General features: G+C 34.0%; 1 protein-coding gene across 6 annotated transcripts in view; it reads left to right on the forward strand.

Annotated features, from left to right (window-relative positions):
• The window catches only part of LOC132743618 (DISP complex protein LRCH3-like), a 75,958-nt gene that overhangs the window by 11,950 nt on the left and 42,644 nt on the right, over positions 1 to 21,364 (forward strand). For all 6 annotated transcript variants that reach the window (XM_060732335.1, XM_060732195.1, XM_060732404.1 and 3 more), the window contains exon 2: positions 8,011 to 8,155. In XM_060732335.1, the coding sequence (XP_060588318.1) occupies positions 8,011 to 8,155 (145 nt within the window). The remainder of the gene's footprint in view (positions 1 to 8,010; positions 8,156 to 21,364) is intronic.

Raw genomic sequence — 21,364 nt, forward strand, 5'->3', positions numbered from 1 at the left:
CATGTGAGGAAGCCATCCAGCTGGCTTACGGAAGGTCGGTGGTTCTACCCAGGTGCCCGCTCGTGCCTGAAATAATGCCCGGAGGGGCACCTGGGGTCTTCCTCCACCAAGAAAGCTGGAAAAAAAGCGACGAAAAATCTCGGCGGGACGCTCTAGGATGACCCGACTTGAGTGTACGGTCGCCCATATGGGCTTTCCGGCGGCGACCTTAAATAAACGCATTAAAAAAAAATGTGTTTTTAAATTCAAAACAGAAGTAAAAAGCATGGACAAGAACAAAATATGTTTGTCTTTACTCTAATCGATTTATTCTACAAACTTCTACAAACTACAAAATATTGCCATAGTTTTTTATGCGTAGGGTATTAGTATTTGTTAACAATTTTTTTCTTCATATACATGTATTGGCATTATGATTATTGCTTACATTTGCTTGTACATGATTAAGAAGTGCTTACAACATTGTGAAGTTATGGCAAAGACAATTACAAATACTTTAGAATATCTCTTTTCTCTTTTTTAAAGAGATTTAAACATTTTTCTTCTCTTTTTATAAAGAGATTTTTTCCCAATCAATAATCTCATGTCCGAATAAATTACATCCGAAATCAGATCTATTTCACGTTTATTTTGGTTATCAATGTCAGTGTGATTTACATCAATCAACAAATCATATTCTTTTAAGTTTAAACCCTTGAATAGGTTCCAATATGAGCAAATATTTTCATTGAAATGTTTAATAGACAAAGAATTCTACTGAAGTAGGCTGGAAAAATCGGCAATTAAGTTGGACTTCCGGTTTCACTTTTCGCAAGTTTATAGAGATTAAATAGAATCTATTATGCGTCTGCTGTGACTGACACTGATTGACAATTATACTGAGACATGCTTGGATAGATAAAATTGGTTTGTTTTTATAATGATATTGATTTATTAAGGGATGTCGAGAGATTAATGGATGGCGCAATTATACCTCAGTGCCTGAAGGCACGTCGTGCGCTTAATGTTTACAATCATTAGTGACCCAACGGCTAATTATTTACTAGTAAGATGAATTTATCTTTTGTTTTGGATCATAGCCTAAAAATATTATTTTATTAATTATTTTTAGTGAATTTAGAGACATCATGTCACTGAAATTTTGAGTAGCCCGACGGGATACCCAGCTTGGAAACCCAGGTAGTCCTTGGGGATAATTGGTAGCCTCGGGCTAACGGACCATCGTTAGTGTCGAGCCCTGCATAAAATCGACCGTTCAAGTACAGAAATTTAGGTAAGGGGGTAAAAATACGCACAGAAAAATCGGGAACTCAATCGGGTATTTGGCTTAACGTAATGGAATGACGTAACTAGGGATACTTCTCATTATTAAATAAAACAAAGGACAATCGGGAACTTCATCAGGTACTTGTTACTATTTTTAGCACGCGCACCCGCTAAATTGAACTTCCGAAACGTAATGGAATGACGTAACTGGAAAATACCTACATATTCGACTGGTTGTTTAATAAATACGTACATTTTATTGAATTAATTCGCGACACAGTCAATCGTATTCGCACATGTTTTTGCTATGTCATTAGTATGTACGTCATACCGTTAGTCTGTAAATACCGCTATGGCGCAGAGAAAAATAACCGATATTTTCGGAAAAGGAAATGCTGAGACGCCGACAATATCCCCATCCAGTTCTCAAACAAATAATGAAAATAATGTGTTGCAGGCGGCTGAACAATCTAGCAAAAAGTCGAAAAGAATTCTTAAGTTTAGAAATGAATGGCTATCTGAATTTTCATGGTTACGCTATGATAATACAACTCTTACTATGCATTGCCGTGTTTGTGAAGAGTTTGACAGCTCTTCAAAAGTAGCATTTGTTACTGGTTGAAAACAGAATGATCATTGCATATGGAGCAAATAGAGCAGACTTTGATCAAAATGAGGTTATCTCTAGAGCATGTGAGCTTGCTTGTTATGATCTTTCATGTAATGTACAAATTTTGCTATGTCTGAAAAGAAAAAATAACTAAACACAGTAACTTTTTGAAAAAGACTTTATTCAGTACTTTAACCATTCTATATATATTTGTAACACATTTATCTTTCCTGTACCCCCTGATTTTTCATTTTACCCCCAGTTTTCCAAGGTAAGGGGGTAAAAAAAAACCTAAACAACATTAGACAATTGTCCTGAAGGAGCTGAGAGAAAGAGAACATTGTTTTGCAAGTTCTTTTCCAAAAAACCACCGGTAATATTCCCAATGACAGTAACGTATGTCCCTGTCTACAAAAAAGGTGATTGATCCAGCAAAACTATCGCCCCAATTTCCCTTTACATGCATCCTGTTGTAAAACACTCGAAATATAGTTGCCTCTCAACTATCCTTCACTTTACCACCCACGAACATACTCTTTGATCTTCAGCATGGATTCAGAGAAAGACGATCAGTGAACACAACTCATTGAATCTTCTGATTACTTTGTGAAACAACCTTTTCAAAATGGCAAACAAACAGATCTTCATACTTCTTGACTTCTCCAAAGCTTTCGATAAAGTAAACCATCTTAAACTCTTAGATACCCTGCAAGAACATGGTGTTTGTCCTCAAATTCTAAACAGGATACAGTCATTCTTATTGGCCGTAGACAGACAGTAGTTGATGGATAGTGACTGCTCATCTGAAGTCCCAGTTACCTCTGAGTGCCCCAAGGCTCGGTCCTAGGGCCCTCTGTTTCCTTCTATATATCAACAAGTTACCATCTTCTGTCCTCAAATCCCAAGTCAATTATTTGCAGACGACACTGCTGTATTACCTAACCATCAATTCCTCCTCAGACCCCCAACTCTCCAACATGATCTAGACAATATGGGTTCTGTGGGAGAAGCAGTGGACATGGAGTTTAACCCTTCAAAATGCCAAGTCATCCATATCACCAAAAATAAGACCATAATTAAACACAAAATATATGCTCCATGGCCAAATCCTAGAGTCTGTTACAAATGCTAAATATCTCGGACTAGATCTATCTGCTGACCTTAAATTTAATACACATATATCTCGAATAACTTCCAATGCAAACAGATCCTTGCTTTATTAAAAGAAATGTCATCACTAAAAATGAGAAAGTAAAAGAACTAGCATACAAGTCCCTGGTCCCGCCCACAGGTTGAATATGCACCTCATCTATTTGGTCTCCTTATACTAAAACCAATATTGAACAAAGTTGAGATGATCCAGAGACGTGCAATAAGATGGGTTAAAAGGGATTACTCCCCTGCACTCTAGTGTCACAGCCATGCAGGAAGAACTGGGCTGGCGATCCCCTTGAACATCGCAGACTGGACTGTAGACTGATAATGTTTTATAAGATATACCATAACCTAGTTGCAATTAATCTCCCAACTTATGTTCAAACCCCACATAGATTAACCAGACATATGCATCCCTTATCCCTACGTCAAATACAGGTATCCTCCGACTACCATAAGTACTCTTTCTTCCCTCAGCATTATGCTATGGAATAAACTTACTAGTAACATTGCCACCCTGCCCAACCTGAGTCAGTTCAAAACAGGCAGTGGTGGGTTTGCAGTACTAGTTTACTCCCAGTGTTTTTTAAACTATTTTATCTCTTATTCATCTTGTTTCACTATTAACATTTTAACCATGACTAGAATACATTTTCAGTCTCACCTTCCAAGCATGTCAATGTTTGGACTTTTCTTTTTAGCTTTTCTCTTCACCTTTTACTAACAATCCGACGTGCACTAAATTCCTGCCTTTAACACTCGTAAGAGGGGTTGGCAGTATCCAGAGATAGATAGATAGGAAAAATGGTGGTGGGAACACTGGATATCACCGTTAAACTTTTGTTGTTGTTTTTGTTGTTATTTTTCATTTATTTCTTGATAAGTGTTTATATTTTAAAGCAAAAAAATAATTTTAAAAAAATGGGGCCGGGCTGACCAGAAATAACATTGCTTTGGGGCCGGGTTGACCAATTTGGGGCCGGGTTGACTTGAGGCTGGGTTGACTTGGGGCCGGGTTGACTTGTACCGGGGGAAAAGTAATCAATACAAACAGAACAGAACATAAACTTTATTTGAAATAAATATAATACACAAACAAACAATTATTTACAACATATAAATAGATAATGTTTTATTAATGCAAACAGAACAGAACATGAACTTTATTTGAAAAAATATAATACACAAACAAACAGACACTTTTTATAAATAACATTTTTACAATTTTACAATTAAACAACTTTACTTGAAAACTTGTGTGAAGAGACATTTTTATAAATAACATTGTTACAAATAAAAATGAAAAAAACAACAACACAGGACGGTTAAAATATTGTTTTATAAATTAAGTAACCTGCCCTTTATTGTTTGTTACACCTTTAAAACATTAACGTATATCTAAATGATTCAAAAGATAATAAATAATTATTATACCCCCAAAAACGAAGTTTGGGGGGGTATATAGGAGTCACTCGGTGGTCGGTCGGTCGGTCGGTCGGTTGGTCGGTCGGGTGGTCGGTCGGTCGGTCCAGACGTCCGTTGCATTTTCCTTGTCCGGAGCATAACTTGAAAACTAATAGTTGGAATTCAATATAACTACATGCAATGGTCAAGCACATTGAGAGGAAGTGCAGTGCACAAGAACCATAACTCTATCTTGACTAATTACAGAGTTATTGCCCTTTTTTACTTTTCCTTGTCCGGGGCATAACTTGAAAACTACTGGTTGGAATTCAAAACAACTTCATACAATTGTCAAACACAATAAGGGGAAGTGCAGTGCACAAGAACCATAACTCTATCTAAAGTAATTACAGAGTTATTGCCCTTTGTTGCTTTTCCATTGCTTTTTTTTATTGTCTGTTGCATTTTCCTTGTCCGGAGCATAACTTGAAGACTAATTGTTGGAATTGAATATAACTACATACAATGGTCAAGCACATTGAGAGGAAGTGCAGTGCGTAAGAAACATAACTCTATCTTGACTAATTATAGAGTTATTGCCCTTTGTTACTTTTCCTTGTCCGTGGCATAACTTGAAAACTACTGGTTGGAATTCAAAACAACTTCATACAATTGTCAAACACAATAAGGGGAAGTGCAGTGCACAAGAACCATAACTCTATCCAAAAGTAATTACAGAGTTATTGCCCTTTGTTGCTTTTCCATTGCCTTCTTTTTTTGTCCGGACCATAACTTGAAGACTAATGGTTGGAATTCAATATAACTACATACAATGGTCAAGCACATTGAGAGGAAGTGCAGTGCATAAGAACCATAACTCTATCTAAAGTAATTACAGAGTTATTGCCCTTTATTACTTTTCCATTGCTTTCTTTTGTCCGGACCATAACTTCAAGACTAATTGTTGGAATTCATTATAACTTCATACAATGGTCCAGCACATTGAGAGGAAGTGCAGTGCACAAGAACCATAACTTCATCTTGATTTATTACAGAGTTACTGCCCTTTGTTTCTTTTTCTTGTCCAGAGCATAACTTTAAAACTACTGGTTGGAATTCAAAAACAACTTCATACAATGGTCAAGCACAATAAGGGGAAGTGCAGTGCACAAGAACCATAACTCCATCTTGACCAATTACAGAGTTATTGCCCTTTGTTTCTTTTCCATTGCTTTCTTTTGTCCGGACCATAACTTGAAGACTTATTGTTGGAATTCATTATAACTTCATACAATGGTCAAGCACATTGAGAGGAAGTGCTGTGCATATGAACCATAACTCCATCTTGACTTATAACAGAGTTACTGCCCTTTGTTACTTTTCCTTGTCCACAGCATGACTTGAAAACTACTGGTTGGAATTCAAAACAACTTCATACAATGGTCAAGCACAATAAGGGGAAGTGCAGTGCACAAGAACCATAACTCCATCTTGACTAATTACAGAGTTATTGCCCTTTGTTACTTTTCCTTGTCCAGAGCATAACTTGAAAACTACTGTTTGGAATTCAGTACCACTTCATACAGTTGTCAAGGACATTAAAAGGAAGTGCAGTGCACAAGAGCCATAACTCCATTTTGACAAAATACAGAGTTACTGCCCTTTGATACTTTTCCTTGTCCGGAGCATAACTTAAAACGTACTGGTTGGAATTCAAAACAACTTCATACAATGGTCAAGCACAATAAGAGGAAGTGCAGTGCACAAGAACTATAACTCTATCTTCAGTATTTATAGAGTTATTGCCCTTTGTTCTTTTTCTTTGTCTTTCTGGACTTATTACAGAGTAATTCAATTAAACTTCATCAATGGCCAACCACATTCAAAGGAAATGCAACATATATGAACAACAATTATCTTTAATTGCCCACAACCATAACTCTATGTTTCAATTCTTTTACAAGGTATTCTGTTACTAGTAACATCCTCATTTCCGAAGCAGACTTGTGGGGGTATTAATCACATTTAGTGATAGTTCTAGTTTAAAGAATTAAAGTGTCATAATTGTTTAATCGTAATTAAATTAATTGTTGTTAATCAATCAAGCAATATACTAAAGTGGGGCCGAAACGTCTCGCGGAAATGGGCCGAAACGTCTAGGGGCCGATTTTTCGATTGGGGCCGATTTGGTTTGGGGCCGAAACGTCCTGTTTGCGATTTTGATATCATTGAAAATGAATTCTTTATCTTGGCAGTAAACTCGTAAATTTGTAAATCAATAGGTGATATAATATGAAAAAGGCAAAGCCTCAAAGCGAGCTCGATTTTATTTTACCTTAGGATAGTTTAAAACAATCGTTCATTTTTATTTTACATTTTCCGTTTTTAAATTGTCATTCGGTATTTTATATACTACTTCCGTTTATTCTGGTTCCTCCTATCTATTATGGTTTCTATATAAGTGCGCAGGACACCAGTCTACACTTCCGTTTTCAATCAGAGTACATCGGCTTTTATTGTTATCATGTAATTCGAAAAGTTGCGATGTGTCCAATTCGGTACTTCGGACGGAAGTTTTCAAAACCATCACTTAGCAGGTACTCGCGTTACCGTAAAGCTCGCTAAAATCAGTATATAACACTTCACCCCTTAAAATTTGAAAGTCTAAGTATTTCAACATCAAATAAACCTCAAGATTCTTAATTTTCATAAATAATTAATCCCTAGTAACTATTGATAAATAACTATTTTATTTTAACTCTATTCTTTTTTTAACAGAACATTTATCTTTACCCATATCCCTGTAAAAACAATTACTTACCACAACATTGGATAATATAAGTTATAAGAGGAGTTGCATATCAATAAAAAATTTAAATATACTGCTCAAGATCAATTTTGATTCCAGTATCATGTATATGTGAAGGTACTGTCAAACTGGAGTGCCTACAGTATAATTGTCCAGAAGGCATATGTCATTGGATTCTCAAGTGTGGCCTGTGAACAGAAACAAAAGTGATTTCCTGTTCCAATTTTTGGTTTGATGATTGATCCAGTCAAGCAAGAGTCTGCTTGATACAGTTACTTTTTCAACCCATTACTACATGTACGGTGATTGGTTAAAATGCCCTTTCCTGTCAACGTAGAAACACTCACATGTACATTCATACACGCAGATAAACACTTTACACAATCTCTCTTTTTTAAATGCCATTTAATGACATCAACTTAAAACACTAATTTTCATTTCATTATTCATATAAAAATAAGGCCTCATTACAATTGGGGAACTTATTATCAAACAGGCCATTGATATTTTTATCTTCTTGAAATTTTATTCGGACACGAGGACTGATGGAACATCTGCATGATTTTTATTCAGCCAGGACCAAGGACCGACCGACTTTCACACGGACTGTAAGTGTCGTAACTACCTTTCAGCCAAGCTCATCTGAAAGATATGACCATTAAGCATTTATTTTTCTCCATGTTGCAAGAAAAACTGCTGTTTTTATTAAAAGCTCTGTAATGTATGCAATTTAACTTGATCAAATTTGTTTAAATTTTCATTTCAGATGTGTCTAAGAATCGGTTATCAGAGGTACCAAAAGAAGTGTGTACTTACATATCTATGGAGAAATTAGACTGCTACCACAATGTGATTAAATCTATACCAGAAGCTATTGTTCAACTCCAAGCTTTAACTTATCTCAATCTTAGGTAAGTCATACTGTATTTCTGTCAGGGATCATACCTGTAGTAATATTTTCCAGTTTGTAGCTGAAATTCAGCAACTCGACATTAGTGTTGTGCAGTTGAATGATATATCATTATATGAAAATAAAAAATTATAAAATAAATGCCCCATCTCTAAAAAAAACAAAACATCTTTTAAAAAAAAAGAGTAAATTCTCCCAGCTGCCATTTCTTTACTTTTATTAAGAGCTCTTGCCTGATTTTCACCAGGCATGTAGGGACGGTGAGCTGAAGCTTTGTCAAAAACATCATGAAGTATTTTAGCTGGTTTTCAGACATCTCATTGAGTAGGAAATAATATCTTTTTCTAAATGGTGTCATTGTAGCTTTTGTCTATTTAATTAGTTGAATGGTCTTACTAGTGTAATTAAAAATTATGGAGTAACTGTGACGTAGTTTGCATGACTTTAAAAATGTGCTTAGTGAACTTAAGAGTATAAAAATTATTAAAGTATTAAGTTCTTACCTACTAAAATGGCAGATAATTATTGTTGAATTTTGGAATTGTGTCCATATATAAATTGAATGCAATTAGAATGATGCTAAATTTAATGATTAAAGGAATTAAAATAATTATTGTAATGCTCCTTATTTGTGAACAAAGATTGACATTTAACCAATTTAGGAATGGGTCCTTAGTGTGGACATCCTTATTGGGAGTTTTTTTGACATATGGAAATAAGGTAGATTGGGTAAAAGAGCCAATGGAAACACATATATGTTTATTAAGTATACTATAAGAGTCGATGGGAATATATAACATGTTTTATACTAGAGCAGTAAAAACTTTAGACAAGTCTTGCTAAATATATTATCATTTGTGTCAGTAGAATAAGTAGCATGGTTAATATTTAAGGAAGGCCAGTTTTAAATGTTTATTTTAATTAACATTTAAAGTAACATACCATTTACTCTCAGAAACTGATAAGATCAATATAGTGACAGCAAAGCGATTGTAAGGGAGATAAATGTGATTAACCTTTTGACCTCTCTTTTAACCCAGCAGGTCAGGATTTTTTGCCTTGGGTGTCATAGTTTGTGACATTGTTGTACTTGTAGAACTAAGCATTTTAAATTTTATGTACACAAAGAATTTTTTTACATCTTGATTAAGTTGATTTTATATGAATATGATACAATAAAAATTATTATAATAAAAGCATAAATTTGCAGCTTTATAGCAAACCTGGTGGGAAGTTGTGACTGAGATATTGTATTGGTATAGCTAGTAGGATAATAACCAAGCAGTATAAGTTGAAAAGTTGTCACAGCTTGTACTGGTAATCTTATAAGTTTTGCAAGGGATGGGGTCAGTCTTTTGCTGAGTTTTTGACTTTGAATGATTTATCTGTCGCAATTGCATGTTAAACTCGTGAAAGAATTATAAATTGATTTATGTGAACAAGCTTACAAAATATAAGTGGTCAAAGCAAGAAGCCACTGGCCCACTTCCATAGATCATCAAATAGATCTGAAATAAAATATATGACCATCTTTTTGAATTTTTGCCAGAAAGTTGTCATTTTAAACTGACAATTTTGATGTGACAATATCAAAAACACTTAAACTTTACAGTGTAAAATGAGCTATTGATAGTATTACAATTTTAAAGCTTTCCTAAATTTGGTTATATTTCACTAATGAAAATACAATCATAACGACATTAATTAACTAACAATGGCTTGAATAAAAAAAATCAGTCTACATTGTAGATTGATGCACTTTGATTTATCAAGGCATTGTGACATGTCATATTAACCTTTTTTGTCAGAAATTACCTCAGAATTCAGCAAGTTGATTTGAAATCAATACAGATAATGGTTATACAGATAAACCTTACTTTGTTAACTGCTTCTCTGAAATCTGGAATGTATTGATCTAATAAATGGGTGCGTTTATTGAAAATACGATGTTGTCATTATGAAAGGCAGGTAATTTCTTGGTATCCAGCATGGCAAATGAATTAAAACAGTCAGAGGGCGAATGATTATTGTGACTTGAGTACTTGTTGTCATGAATTTGACATTGTTATATGTGTAAAAGCTTTTAATATAAAAATGCATGTAGACTTAGGTCTGTGGCAAGATTTCAGAAAAAATGCATATAGAATGATAGAACTTAAGTAGATGTGTGAATGTTTAAGAAAAATGCACAAATCAGTAGTAGGTGTGAATGTTTAAGAAAAATGCATATATATATATATATAGGTCTGTAGTAAGATGTTGAAAGTTTCAGAAAAATGCACTGATCTCTAAAGAACTGATATGATACTTATGTAACTTATTATTATCCAATATCAGCCAAAATATTAGCCCAAAAACCCTAATGATGTTTGGTATCTTGCTTATTTCTTGAAATAGTATGTATTGAATGTAATTAAGTAAATAGATTTTTAAAGTCCTATTGATTTAGAACCAAGTACAGTCAACCTGTGAACAACAGTCGTCTAAAGGAGAGACCGAACATGGTCTTTATTGGCAAGTGAGCTTTATTTGGAGAATACTTTGTTCTTCGTAATTAATGAAGCATTGTGGAAGAGTGTCAGTGACCTTACTTCACAGGGTGCTCTTTATGCAGAAGTGGTCTGACTGTATCTAAGTTTTTAAAAAGCATTTTGGAGATCTATTTATTAATTTATGTATTGATTCTATGTTGATAAAAGTAAGTTATTACAGCTAGACATTTAAATTATTCTATCTCAGACACTGGTTAATTGGCTACATCTGTATAGTACACTCAGGTGAACTTCATTAAACCTTGGAATTTATTGATTGAACAGGAATATCCAATTTTGATTGTAATTCTACAAGCTAACTGCCCACATTCTCTTCAATACTGTAATTATTGTACTTAAAGTAGGATTGGGGGGCATTTTTGTCATTATATATCAATAAAAATCAGTCTTAAAGACAGAAAACTGTTATGATAATTATTATAAAGTAATGTTTTCTGTATTATGTTTGAGGTTATTACAGAAGTTTTTGAGCTCTTTAAATTTTACCTATCAGTCAAATATATTTGTTTAATTAATTCATGTTGTTTTAAATTTGAAACTGTTCAAGTTAATCTGAGGGGTGTTGATTTTAATATATTAATTCTAAAATTGCTGTTGTGATAATCAAATAATCAGCTATAGATTTACATATAAATGAACTGTACTATAAAACCTCATTTTGTAAATATTTTATTTTTGGCAGATCTTTGTTGCAATGATTCCATATTCTTATTAATTAAGGGGTTGGGTTATTCAATGGTTGTTTAACATGAAAGAATTTTAATCCCCTATAGATTGTACTGTAAACATGTTACCATCAATGGATGGAATGTATAATGTTATACATCTGCTGTTAATGCACATTTAGTGACAAGGTGAAGAATCCAAGATGACCGTATATTGAAAAAAATGTTTAATAATGCTAATGTATACAGGAATCAGGCTCGAAACTGTTAACTGAATTTTTTTTACAGATTCCTTCAAGCAGTTTAAACTATCTACAAGTCGTTTGTATCAAATTAAGTTTGTTATCGTTTTTTTTCCTCACTTAATTTTGAAAGAGTCCTTAGCCCCATGATCACTAAAATTACTGATTTTGGAAGTAAAGAAAAGCTCTTTGCAAGGTCAGATTTTTTGGAAAACGGCATGACTTTAAAAGAAAATTACATTGGAAAGATGTCTTTTTATAAGCTGAAAAAAAATTACTGGAATGATTGATAAATAAAACTGAAGAATAAACAACCTTTCGATCCTTAATTGCCCAGATGACCTCTTGACCTTGAATTGCTAAGCTGACCTTTTGATGGGCTGCTTTCGACCCTTAGAATTGCCCTTTTGAATGTTCAAGGGTTATTCATATACCGAAAGAACTTGGCAAAAAAAAAAATGAATTCATAACCTGTATGTAATGTTTTTTTTGTTTTTTTTTAAGTTGCTTATCTGCCATTAAAGCAACAGGGGTGTCCTAGTTTACTGCAAGAAATAAATTCAAAGCAGTTGTGCTAGCACTTTAACAATTATTCATAATCTAAGTGTAATGTAAAAATTACCTATGTTAGGTATAGATGTAATATAAATATTATGCAGGTATCCTGGAATCTTAGGTGAACTTTTGTACTGATGTTATTTTGTTAATATAGCAAGAAAAAAATGTAAGTCAAGGTAAAACTTTGTAGAAATGATTCAGCAATAAGTCTACAATAAAGATAAATTTTATATGTTTTACTGTTTTATTGTTTTCTTGAGAAAAACTAGGGTTTCATGAAAAATAAGATGGAAATATTTTTGGAATGCATTAAGAATTCTTGAGAATGTTATCAAGGGTGTGGCTACTGGGAAACTAAGTATTGGGACACTCAATAGTCAACTGCACTCTGGAAAAAATAGATTATATCTTTATATATTTTGAAGAAGGCAAGTTTATGTGTTTTAGGATGTCAAGATTATTATATGTAATTATTATTGGGCTCAAAAGTGCCAATTGGGGTGGAGTCTGGAGTTTGAGACATTATTAGGAGCGGTGGTATAGTGGTTACAGGTGTCTGCCTCTCAGCCAGTGAGTCGCACCCATGGCACCACTAGTTCACTACCACTGGTTTGTACCAGTAAGCTGACTGGAGTGTAGTTCATTCAAATTAATAAGCTTTCTATACAATCAGGGCTTCCATTACCTATCAAAATTTTGAAATCAGAGACGAAAAATATCTGACTTTGGAAGTCACATCATATAGGTTAAGAAAGAAAAGCAGTATATTTTGGAAGTCACAAGCCAAAGTCAGGAGTAAATGACTCCCAAACTTCACAAATGGAAGCCCTGATGTAATTGAACTTGATAACATACAAATTTTATAAATAATTTGTTTTAAGTATACTTGCAAATTTATTCATTTAACAATTTATGTTTGTAAACATAATCTCTTGAAAACCCTCTGGTAAACATATGGAACCACTAATGATATTGTAACTCCCCCAAAATTGACGTATTACAAAGAAAAAAAAATAAATGTATATTTTATTTTTACTTACTGCAGCATATTTCTGAGATAATAAGATTCATGGTAGACATTTTATAGATTATTTTCTGCATCGCTGCTGCATAAATATATATATTCTTATTTGCAAAACGGAATTTCTTACATACAGATCACATTTATCTTCATATAAAGATGGAAAAAAACAAAGGTGAAAGTTTTCCCCCCTCCTTTACCTGTATTAATTATAGTTGTATTATTTTTTTCCGCTATGCCAATATTTCTTGATTTTATCGGTGAAATTGGCACAATTGCTGGTATAATGTTTGTATTGAGTTAACAGTTTTTGTCTCTGGTGGATTAGGGATAACTTAATTCAGTAGTGGTGCATAATTTATTCATAGACCTGTCTACCAGGGTAGAATTTCTGGAGTAAGTAGGGCGTGTTGGCCCTTTAATAAAGCTCACGTTTTCATGCCATTCCAGAAATAGATTGCCAGACTGGAAAATGATTCCACAGAAATGTTGCCTGTATAAATAAGTATGTATGTATGTATAAGACACGGTATGGAATATTTCGGGCTGTAATTACAAGTAATATGTATTGTATTATTTCAGACTGTTATATTGAGTTTTTTAGAAATTTTTTTTATTGGTTAATTTGTTCAGGTTTAATGATCAAACCGACTTACAGGAATAACTTACTTAATAAGTATTATCAATTACTTCACTTGTGACAGGCTACTTATCAAGTTATCATAGTTCATACATCATGTCTGAATCAGTGGTGAGAGACTCAATGTGCAAGAATTGTCTGAATTTTAGAACCAGTGTACCCTTTATGCTCACTCTTTTGAGCTAAGCAGGCAGACTAATGTAAATAGTGGACTACCTTGAGTATCTATGGTCAGGAAGAGTATTATGAATGATGAGATGATATAGATTTGAACCAGCACCCCTTTTACACTGGACACACACCCTCCATGTTTACAGTACATGTGTTCATATTTTACAGGGCTTTCATTAAGGCCAGAGACTTCAAAATCTCTGATATTGGAAGTCACCTATAGGTAAAGAAAGGAAAAACATTATATTTTGTAAGTCAGAAGCCAAAATCAAGAAGTAAATTACTCCGAAACTTCCACTAAGATGCAATTGTAATGCCCCCTTTAATTAAAAGTTGCATGGCCCGGGGGGGGGGGGGGGACTCATATAGATTGCTCTTGTCAATCTGTCCTGCTGTAATGTGGTCCATCAATAGGCAGTCAAAACTATTTGTGGGCATCCATGTTCTATTTTGTGGCAAAATGTTAAGTTATTGAAAATGATTTATTGAATAGCAGCGATTTTTGCAGCGTCTTGGCTTTTTAGCTCACCTGAGCTGGCTCATGTTGAGCTTTTAGGATCATTGAATGTCTGTCGTCTGTCAGCTGTCCACACTTGTTCATTAACACTCTAGCAGTCACATTTTTACCTCAATCATTATCAAACTTTGTCAGGATGCTCATCTAGGTAATAACTCAGATGAGTTTGAACATGAGTCATCTCGGATGAAAAACTAGGTCACAGGAGCTAAAAATAGAAAAACCTTGTTAACACTATAGTGGTAACATTTTTGGCTCAATTATCATCAAACTTGGTCAGGATGCTTGTCTAGGAAATTGCGTGTATGATTTCGAACATGGGTCATCTCGGATGAAAAACTAGATCACAGGAGCTTAAAATAGAAAAATCTTGTTAACACTCTAGTGGCTACTGCTTTGATCCAAATATCCTGGAAATTGGTCTGAAAGTTTGTTTTGATGATTTCTAGGTCAAGTTCGAATATGGGTCACCTGGGGTCAAAAACTAGGTCACACTGCTCAAATATGGAAAATCCTTGTTAACACTCTAGTGGTCACATTTTTGACTCACCTGTCATGAAACTTGGTCAGAATGCTTGTCTAGGTAATTGTTCGGATGAGTTCGATGGGTCAGGTGAGCGATCTAGGGCCATCTTGGCCCTCTTGTTTAAAAATGTTTGAGTAGAGAGATTGTAGAAATGATAGGATTGTCTGAGAACCTCCATAGTGTATCTTACAGATGAATTGCAGCTTATTGATTTATGGAGAAACCTTATCAAAATATGCACAGAATTCTTTCCCTCCATCTGATGATTATAAATGGTATAGTTTGGGCTGTTTCAGACACCAAATATTTGAGATATAAATGTCATTGATCAAGTTTTGTAGACTCTCATTTAATATTTTGTGGCTGAATTACACATATTTGGTTTGACAGTACATGTAATATAGTATAATATACACTGATATAATGAAAGGAAGAAAATATAAAAAAAATCATTATTCTTATTTCTATTTTGATGATATTAGCCTTTTTGAGGCTCAAATCCCTGTTAATCTTAACATCATCAGATACATTTTTGTCTAGAGTTCATTTTTATCAAGCTTTTTTTTGTTGTTGAAAACCAAGCAAAGTCTGCTATAGAAGAAGAGAAGGTCTTTACATGTATTAGCAATGTATACAAAAATGTACTTTTGTAAATTTATAAGTAAAAAATTGGAATGCAGTGTATACTGTAGCTTAGTAGCTCTATATAGATAACATTTATACAAGATTTTTCATTAGTACTGTTATAGAATTGATGGCAAAAGTGAAATCTTTTGTCTTTACTGTTACCTGAAATATTTCCAGGAATCAGCAGTTTTATTATTTATTTATCCCCTCACTGTATTGAGATATAATAGGTTGTATTGGCTGTAAATTACCACAGAGATTTATCAAGGTCAGGTCAGACTTTCTAATGTTAGAGCCTGAGAGAAAAGATTCAGGCAGACATTTGGAGCAATTTTTTGTTTATAAATTGCCATATTTCCCTAGACTGTTACTATAATTATAGTCCTCTAAATTCCTTTAACCCTTAGCTTGCTGTTAACCCAATTGACCAGCGCTAACCCATTTGACCAGTGCTAACCCATTTGACCAGTGCAGAATACCATCAGCTGACTGATTGCACATCTTTGCCATGGGATACTGAGATCTGCCTCAGGACTGTCAGTATGTATTTTGAAAATTGTCCTAAAAATGATGAATGGTTAAGTCCATAATGAAAGATGGGGAAGTTCGTTTAAAATATAGTGTGCATAATTATAATCTATGTTGAAGAAATTGGTGGAGAATTTTGTACTGATAGTTAACAGGGCTTTACTTAGGTTACAAAATCAAAGTACCCCCTTTTCTATATGAGAAAATTTTGGCGATGGACGGGGGATTAGTGAGTGGGGCTTGGGTGGCCAGGGTAATAGTGCATAAGGTACATTTAAGAACTAATGTTAGATGCTGGCTTAACATGCATTTGTATCATAGTTTGGAGACCTTTTTGTTGAAAATGTGTCAGGGTTAAATCGTATACATATACATGCACAGTGCGTTAACTGGAGTGCGGGTATTAGTTACCCGCACTCCAGAGCATGCCCATTGATTGGCTCATTTTTGCTGGGGTTTACATATTGTGACGGCAGAGAAAGGGAAAGCGACAGAAATGTCATATCCAGATGTTCGTTCATTGGTTCATTTTTGCCGGGGTTTCATATTGTGATACAGGGAACGTGCTTTTATGTTTGACTATGATACAAAAGAGAAAGAACATCAAAACACTCGGCAATCTGATTTATAGTAGATTTATCTACGTCCTCTCGTACAAATCAGATAGCCTTGTGTTTCAAAGCTCTTTCTATTACCTAATTGTGAGTGCTGGCATAGGTATTTCCTTATCAGCATTAGCAAGAATGAGAATTAACTAATACTAGCATTATTGCAATTCTGAACAGAGCAATTTCAGAAATATGTCATATGTATAATAACAATTATATTTGTCTAATATTTGCTAAAATGTCTTGGTTTTTAAATAAGAAAAAAACATGGTTTATTCATTATTATTTGATTAACACATAAATTAACATTCCGCTATCCTGAAAAATGTGCACTTTTATCTGCAAAATAAAGAATGTATAGACATTTATTAATGTATGATATTATATTATTTGTATAATGAATAATTTCTGTTGCCTTAATTAAATTTAAAGGGCCATGTTATGATGTTGTTAAGGTGGCTGAATTATAAAATCAGTTTCATGGATAAGAAAATGAAGCAAAGAAGCGAACTGTTGATCTACTCAAAGAATGTTGAGGTCCTAGCCAAATTGTATTTTGTCTTCCCAAATTTAAGCAAGACACAACATAGTTTTGGCAATTTCAACTTCAAGGGCCCTGGGTTATGTTTAAAAAAAAATGTACTATTAGACAATGTCAGAATAAGAGAGTAAAATAAACAACACTTAGTTTTGTAACCTGGGTTATGTTCCCAATTTAAAAAAAAAAGAAGAAAAAAAAGAGAAAAAGACAATGAATAAGAGAATAAGCATGTTATAAGCATGTTAATGTTTTAAGATTTTACTACATGCTACCTCACATTACATGATAAATAAACTGAATACACAGAGTAATCAGGAATTATAAATGCATCATAAACTGTCTCCAGTTTCAAAGGGAAGTTTAGCCATGCAAGCATGATAAGGAGATCGGAAAGAACATAATTAAGATGTGTACTTAAACATGGGAAGAATTTTCTTCATACAGTTGAACATGGTTTAAAAGACCAGTTTTATCATATGCATTTCATTTTAAAGGGCTAATTTGGGGTCAAAATTCGACCACATTCCTATCTCCAACAAAGTACATGTACATAAAATTAATTAAATTTTCTGTTTTGAAAAAAAAATCCCCTAAAATTTTTTAGAATTAATTTATAATAAGAGTGGGACAGAGATGGTCATTGTAATTTGAAAAAAATATATGGTATTGATAAAATGGAAGTTTTAAATCCCCACTGTGACACAAATTCCCATTATATGGACCTTGCAGTTGAATGCCCTTGAAGTGAGAAAAACACAAGATAAGAAAAGGGCTATGTTTTGTTTGTCTAAAGTGTTTAATACCATGTTGAAATGGTAAATATACATTGTGTTAAAATGAGAAAATGATAGTGTTCTAAATTGAAATGGTCTTAATTCAGAGTTGGCCTTAAAGTACAGAATTAACTGTATATTGGTAAACATCAAAATTATATCTGGTCTGGAAAACCACAACACAACAAAAACAAAACAGCAACTTGAATCAATATATTGCAAGGGATGATAGATTATGATTTATAAACATCATTCCAACATTTGCATTCTGAATATTCCTGGCTGAAAATACATACAATCTATAGTGTATCTTATAGATGAATTGCAGTGGTTCTCGAAAAAAGATATGCGAAAAAGGACCAGTTATATAATCAAGATGAGCATCTGATGGTATTATATAAGTAGTAGATGATAATTTAGTTGTAGTTAGCAATTGATATTTAGACTAAGCTTTGCTTTATTATACTTGCCCTCAAAATTTAATGGTTTTGACTTGGTGCTGTTTTGTTTTGAACTTTGAAGCTGTTCTGTTTAGGGCTTGGAACTGTCCTGTTTGCACTTGGAACTGTCCTGTTTGCACTTGGAACTGTCCTGTTTGCACTTGGAACTATCCTGTTTGCACTTGGAACTGTCCTGTTTGCACTTGGAACTGTCCTGTTTGCACTTGGAACTGTCCTGTTTGCACTTGGAACTGTCCTGTTTGAACTTGGAACTGTCCTGTTTGCACTTGGAACTGTCCTGTTTGCACTTGGAACTGTCCTGTTTGCACTTGGAACTGTCCTGTTTGAATCCGGACCTGTTCTATGTTGAATTTGGGCCTATCCATTGTGTGTGTGGGGGAGATACCATTATGAATTTTAAAAAAGCAGCCATCATGCAATTGGTATTGGAGCCTGATCTGGCTAAGCTCTGTACCGGAAGTGAATGCAAGTTATTATTGCAGCTTGAACTTTGATAGTAATACAAAATATGTTTAACTGTTACCATTCACCCATCCCATCGGTTGATTTAACTCTAATGTCTTTGGTAACATTGTGTTGGAACCAATTATTTTCGTTTACTTTATAAACTTATTTGTTCAGAAATAGGGACTTATTTACTATTCACTTTATTGATAGAACGTTATTCTTCGTGTAGAATGGCATGTTCACCTACTTTAGTGGATTGCATTCAATAATTGATTATACAATAATTGATTGATGATTTTAATGTATAATCTAAATGTAAAGGAAACAATGTACAACAGTCTGAGTGACAACAAATTGCACCCTGGAGAATTTACCTTTCCTATATTGCTACACCTTCTGCATTTTTTACCCAGACTGATTAATGGACAATATTGACATTGTGCTGTTTTTTTGTGGGTGTTTCTTTCTTTCCCCCCCCCCCCAAAAAAAAACAAACAAACAAACAAAAAAAACAACAACAACAAAAAAAAACAACAAAAAAACAACAACAAAACAATACAATAAAAATGAAAAAAAAAACAACTTATCAACAATAACAAAAAAAAGAAAAAAGGCACAAGAAAACAATGTATGAATTGTATCAACTGTAATGAGGCATACTGTTAAATGATGCAGAGTTACAGAAACAGTGGTCATAAATGGAAACAGACATCAGGTTTTTTTTGCAGTGATTCAGAAATAAATGGTAGATAATTAACCCTTATACACTGTTGTAATTTTTTTTAGTGGACTTCCTGTTTGCTTAGAAATTAGAGGGTCTAATAGTAATGGAAGGGATTTCAGGATCATAGTACTGTAAAATGAAGTACTGTCAGTATAGATTCTGGTCAGACTACATGGATGACTTCTGGCAATTTGATACATTTAATTTACCCATGCCCTGTGTTTGTACCAGCTGATTCTTCCCGTGGAACGATTTGAGCCGCACCATGGCAAAACCAACATAATGCGTTTGCTTGGCATCCGCGCAGTCTGGTCCGGATCCAGGCTGTTCACTATCAGTTTCTCTACTTGTTATAGAGTTTGTAAGCGAACAGCATGGATCCTGACCAGACTGCGCGGATGGTCTGGATCCATGCTTGTCGCAAACGCATAATGTTGGTTTTGTCATGGCGCGGCTCATTTCAGTGTGTGTCCTACGTCCGTTAGTTGGCACATCTGCGCTGTCTGATCATGGCTTACATTGTTTGCTATTGTCAGTACATATTATGAAAATTTTCCCTGAAATGATCAATAGTTTTTCCCAGAGTATAAGATGGACAAGTCCATTTAAAGGCACATTATGCCCCAAAAATGAATAAAATTTTCTTTCTTAAGAAAGGACAGACATGAGTTAATAATGTATAAACAGTTGTTTTTCAAGCATGTTAGAGGTTTATTACCTGGAAAAGTAGCTCTGAATGTGAAATGAGCCGTGCCATGACAAAACCAACATAATGGGTTTGCGACCAGCATGGATCCAGACCAGCCTGCGCATCCGCGCAGTCTGATCAGGATCCATGCTGTTCGCTTACAAACCCTAGTAGAGAAACTGAAAGGGAACAGAAACTGAAAGGGAACAGCATGGATCCTGATCAGACTGCTTGGATGTTAGCAAAGTTCATGTAGTATTTTGACTGTCATACAAAATACTAAATCACTTTAACTGTACAAAATATAAGAAAGGAACAGAAACAAAATATGATTCAGGTTACTGGAAAATAAGTAACTTTTTGGAAACTATTTTAACAGGTCACCAAATATAAAAAGCTTTTGAGACATGAAATAAAAGTATTTCTGGGACATAATGGGGCTTTAAGATATCTAGCATGGTAAGGGTTTCACATGAGCTATAATTATAAGACATTATAGCCAGTGTTAGAATCATTTTGCTGTTGTTTGTTGACAGGGTAGCCAAATAATAGCTTATACTCTTACAAAATACGGTATATTTACTGTGTTTGAAATGTGTATTCAGAACTTTGGTGTTTTCACTAAAGTGCCAGTTTGTGTCTAGAATAATGCATGGAAGGACACCTGAAGTCTTTGTCAGTAAAGCTGGAAAGTACATTATAACCTATGCTCTAGGTACAATATAAAACCCAACATAAAAATGTTTTTTTTCCATTTTGGAAGGTTATGTTGATATATACATTGAAGTACATGTTGGCATGATTCTTTGTACTTTAGGTATAAACTAGTCTTTACCGGTGCCAACAAATGTTTTGAAAAGAAAGAAGAAATACTGAATATATTTCTTCAATGTATTTCTGAAATAGTTATATATTATATTG

This window comes from Ruditapes philippinarum, unplaced genomic scaffold (assembly GCF_026571515.1).
Source record: "Ruditapes philippinarum isolate M1 unplaced genomic scaffold, ASM2657151v2 ctg3277_1_1_1_1, whole genome shotgun sequence".
NCBI lineage: Eukaryota > Metazoa > Mollusca > Bivalvia > Venerida > Veneridae > Ruditapes > Ruditapes philippinarum.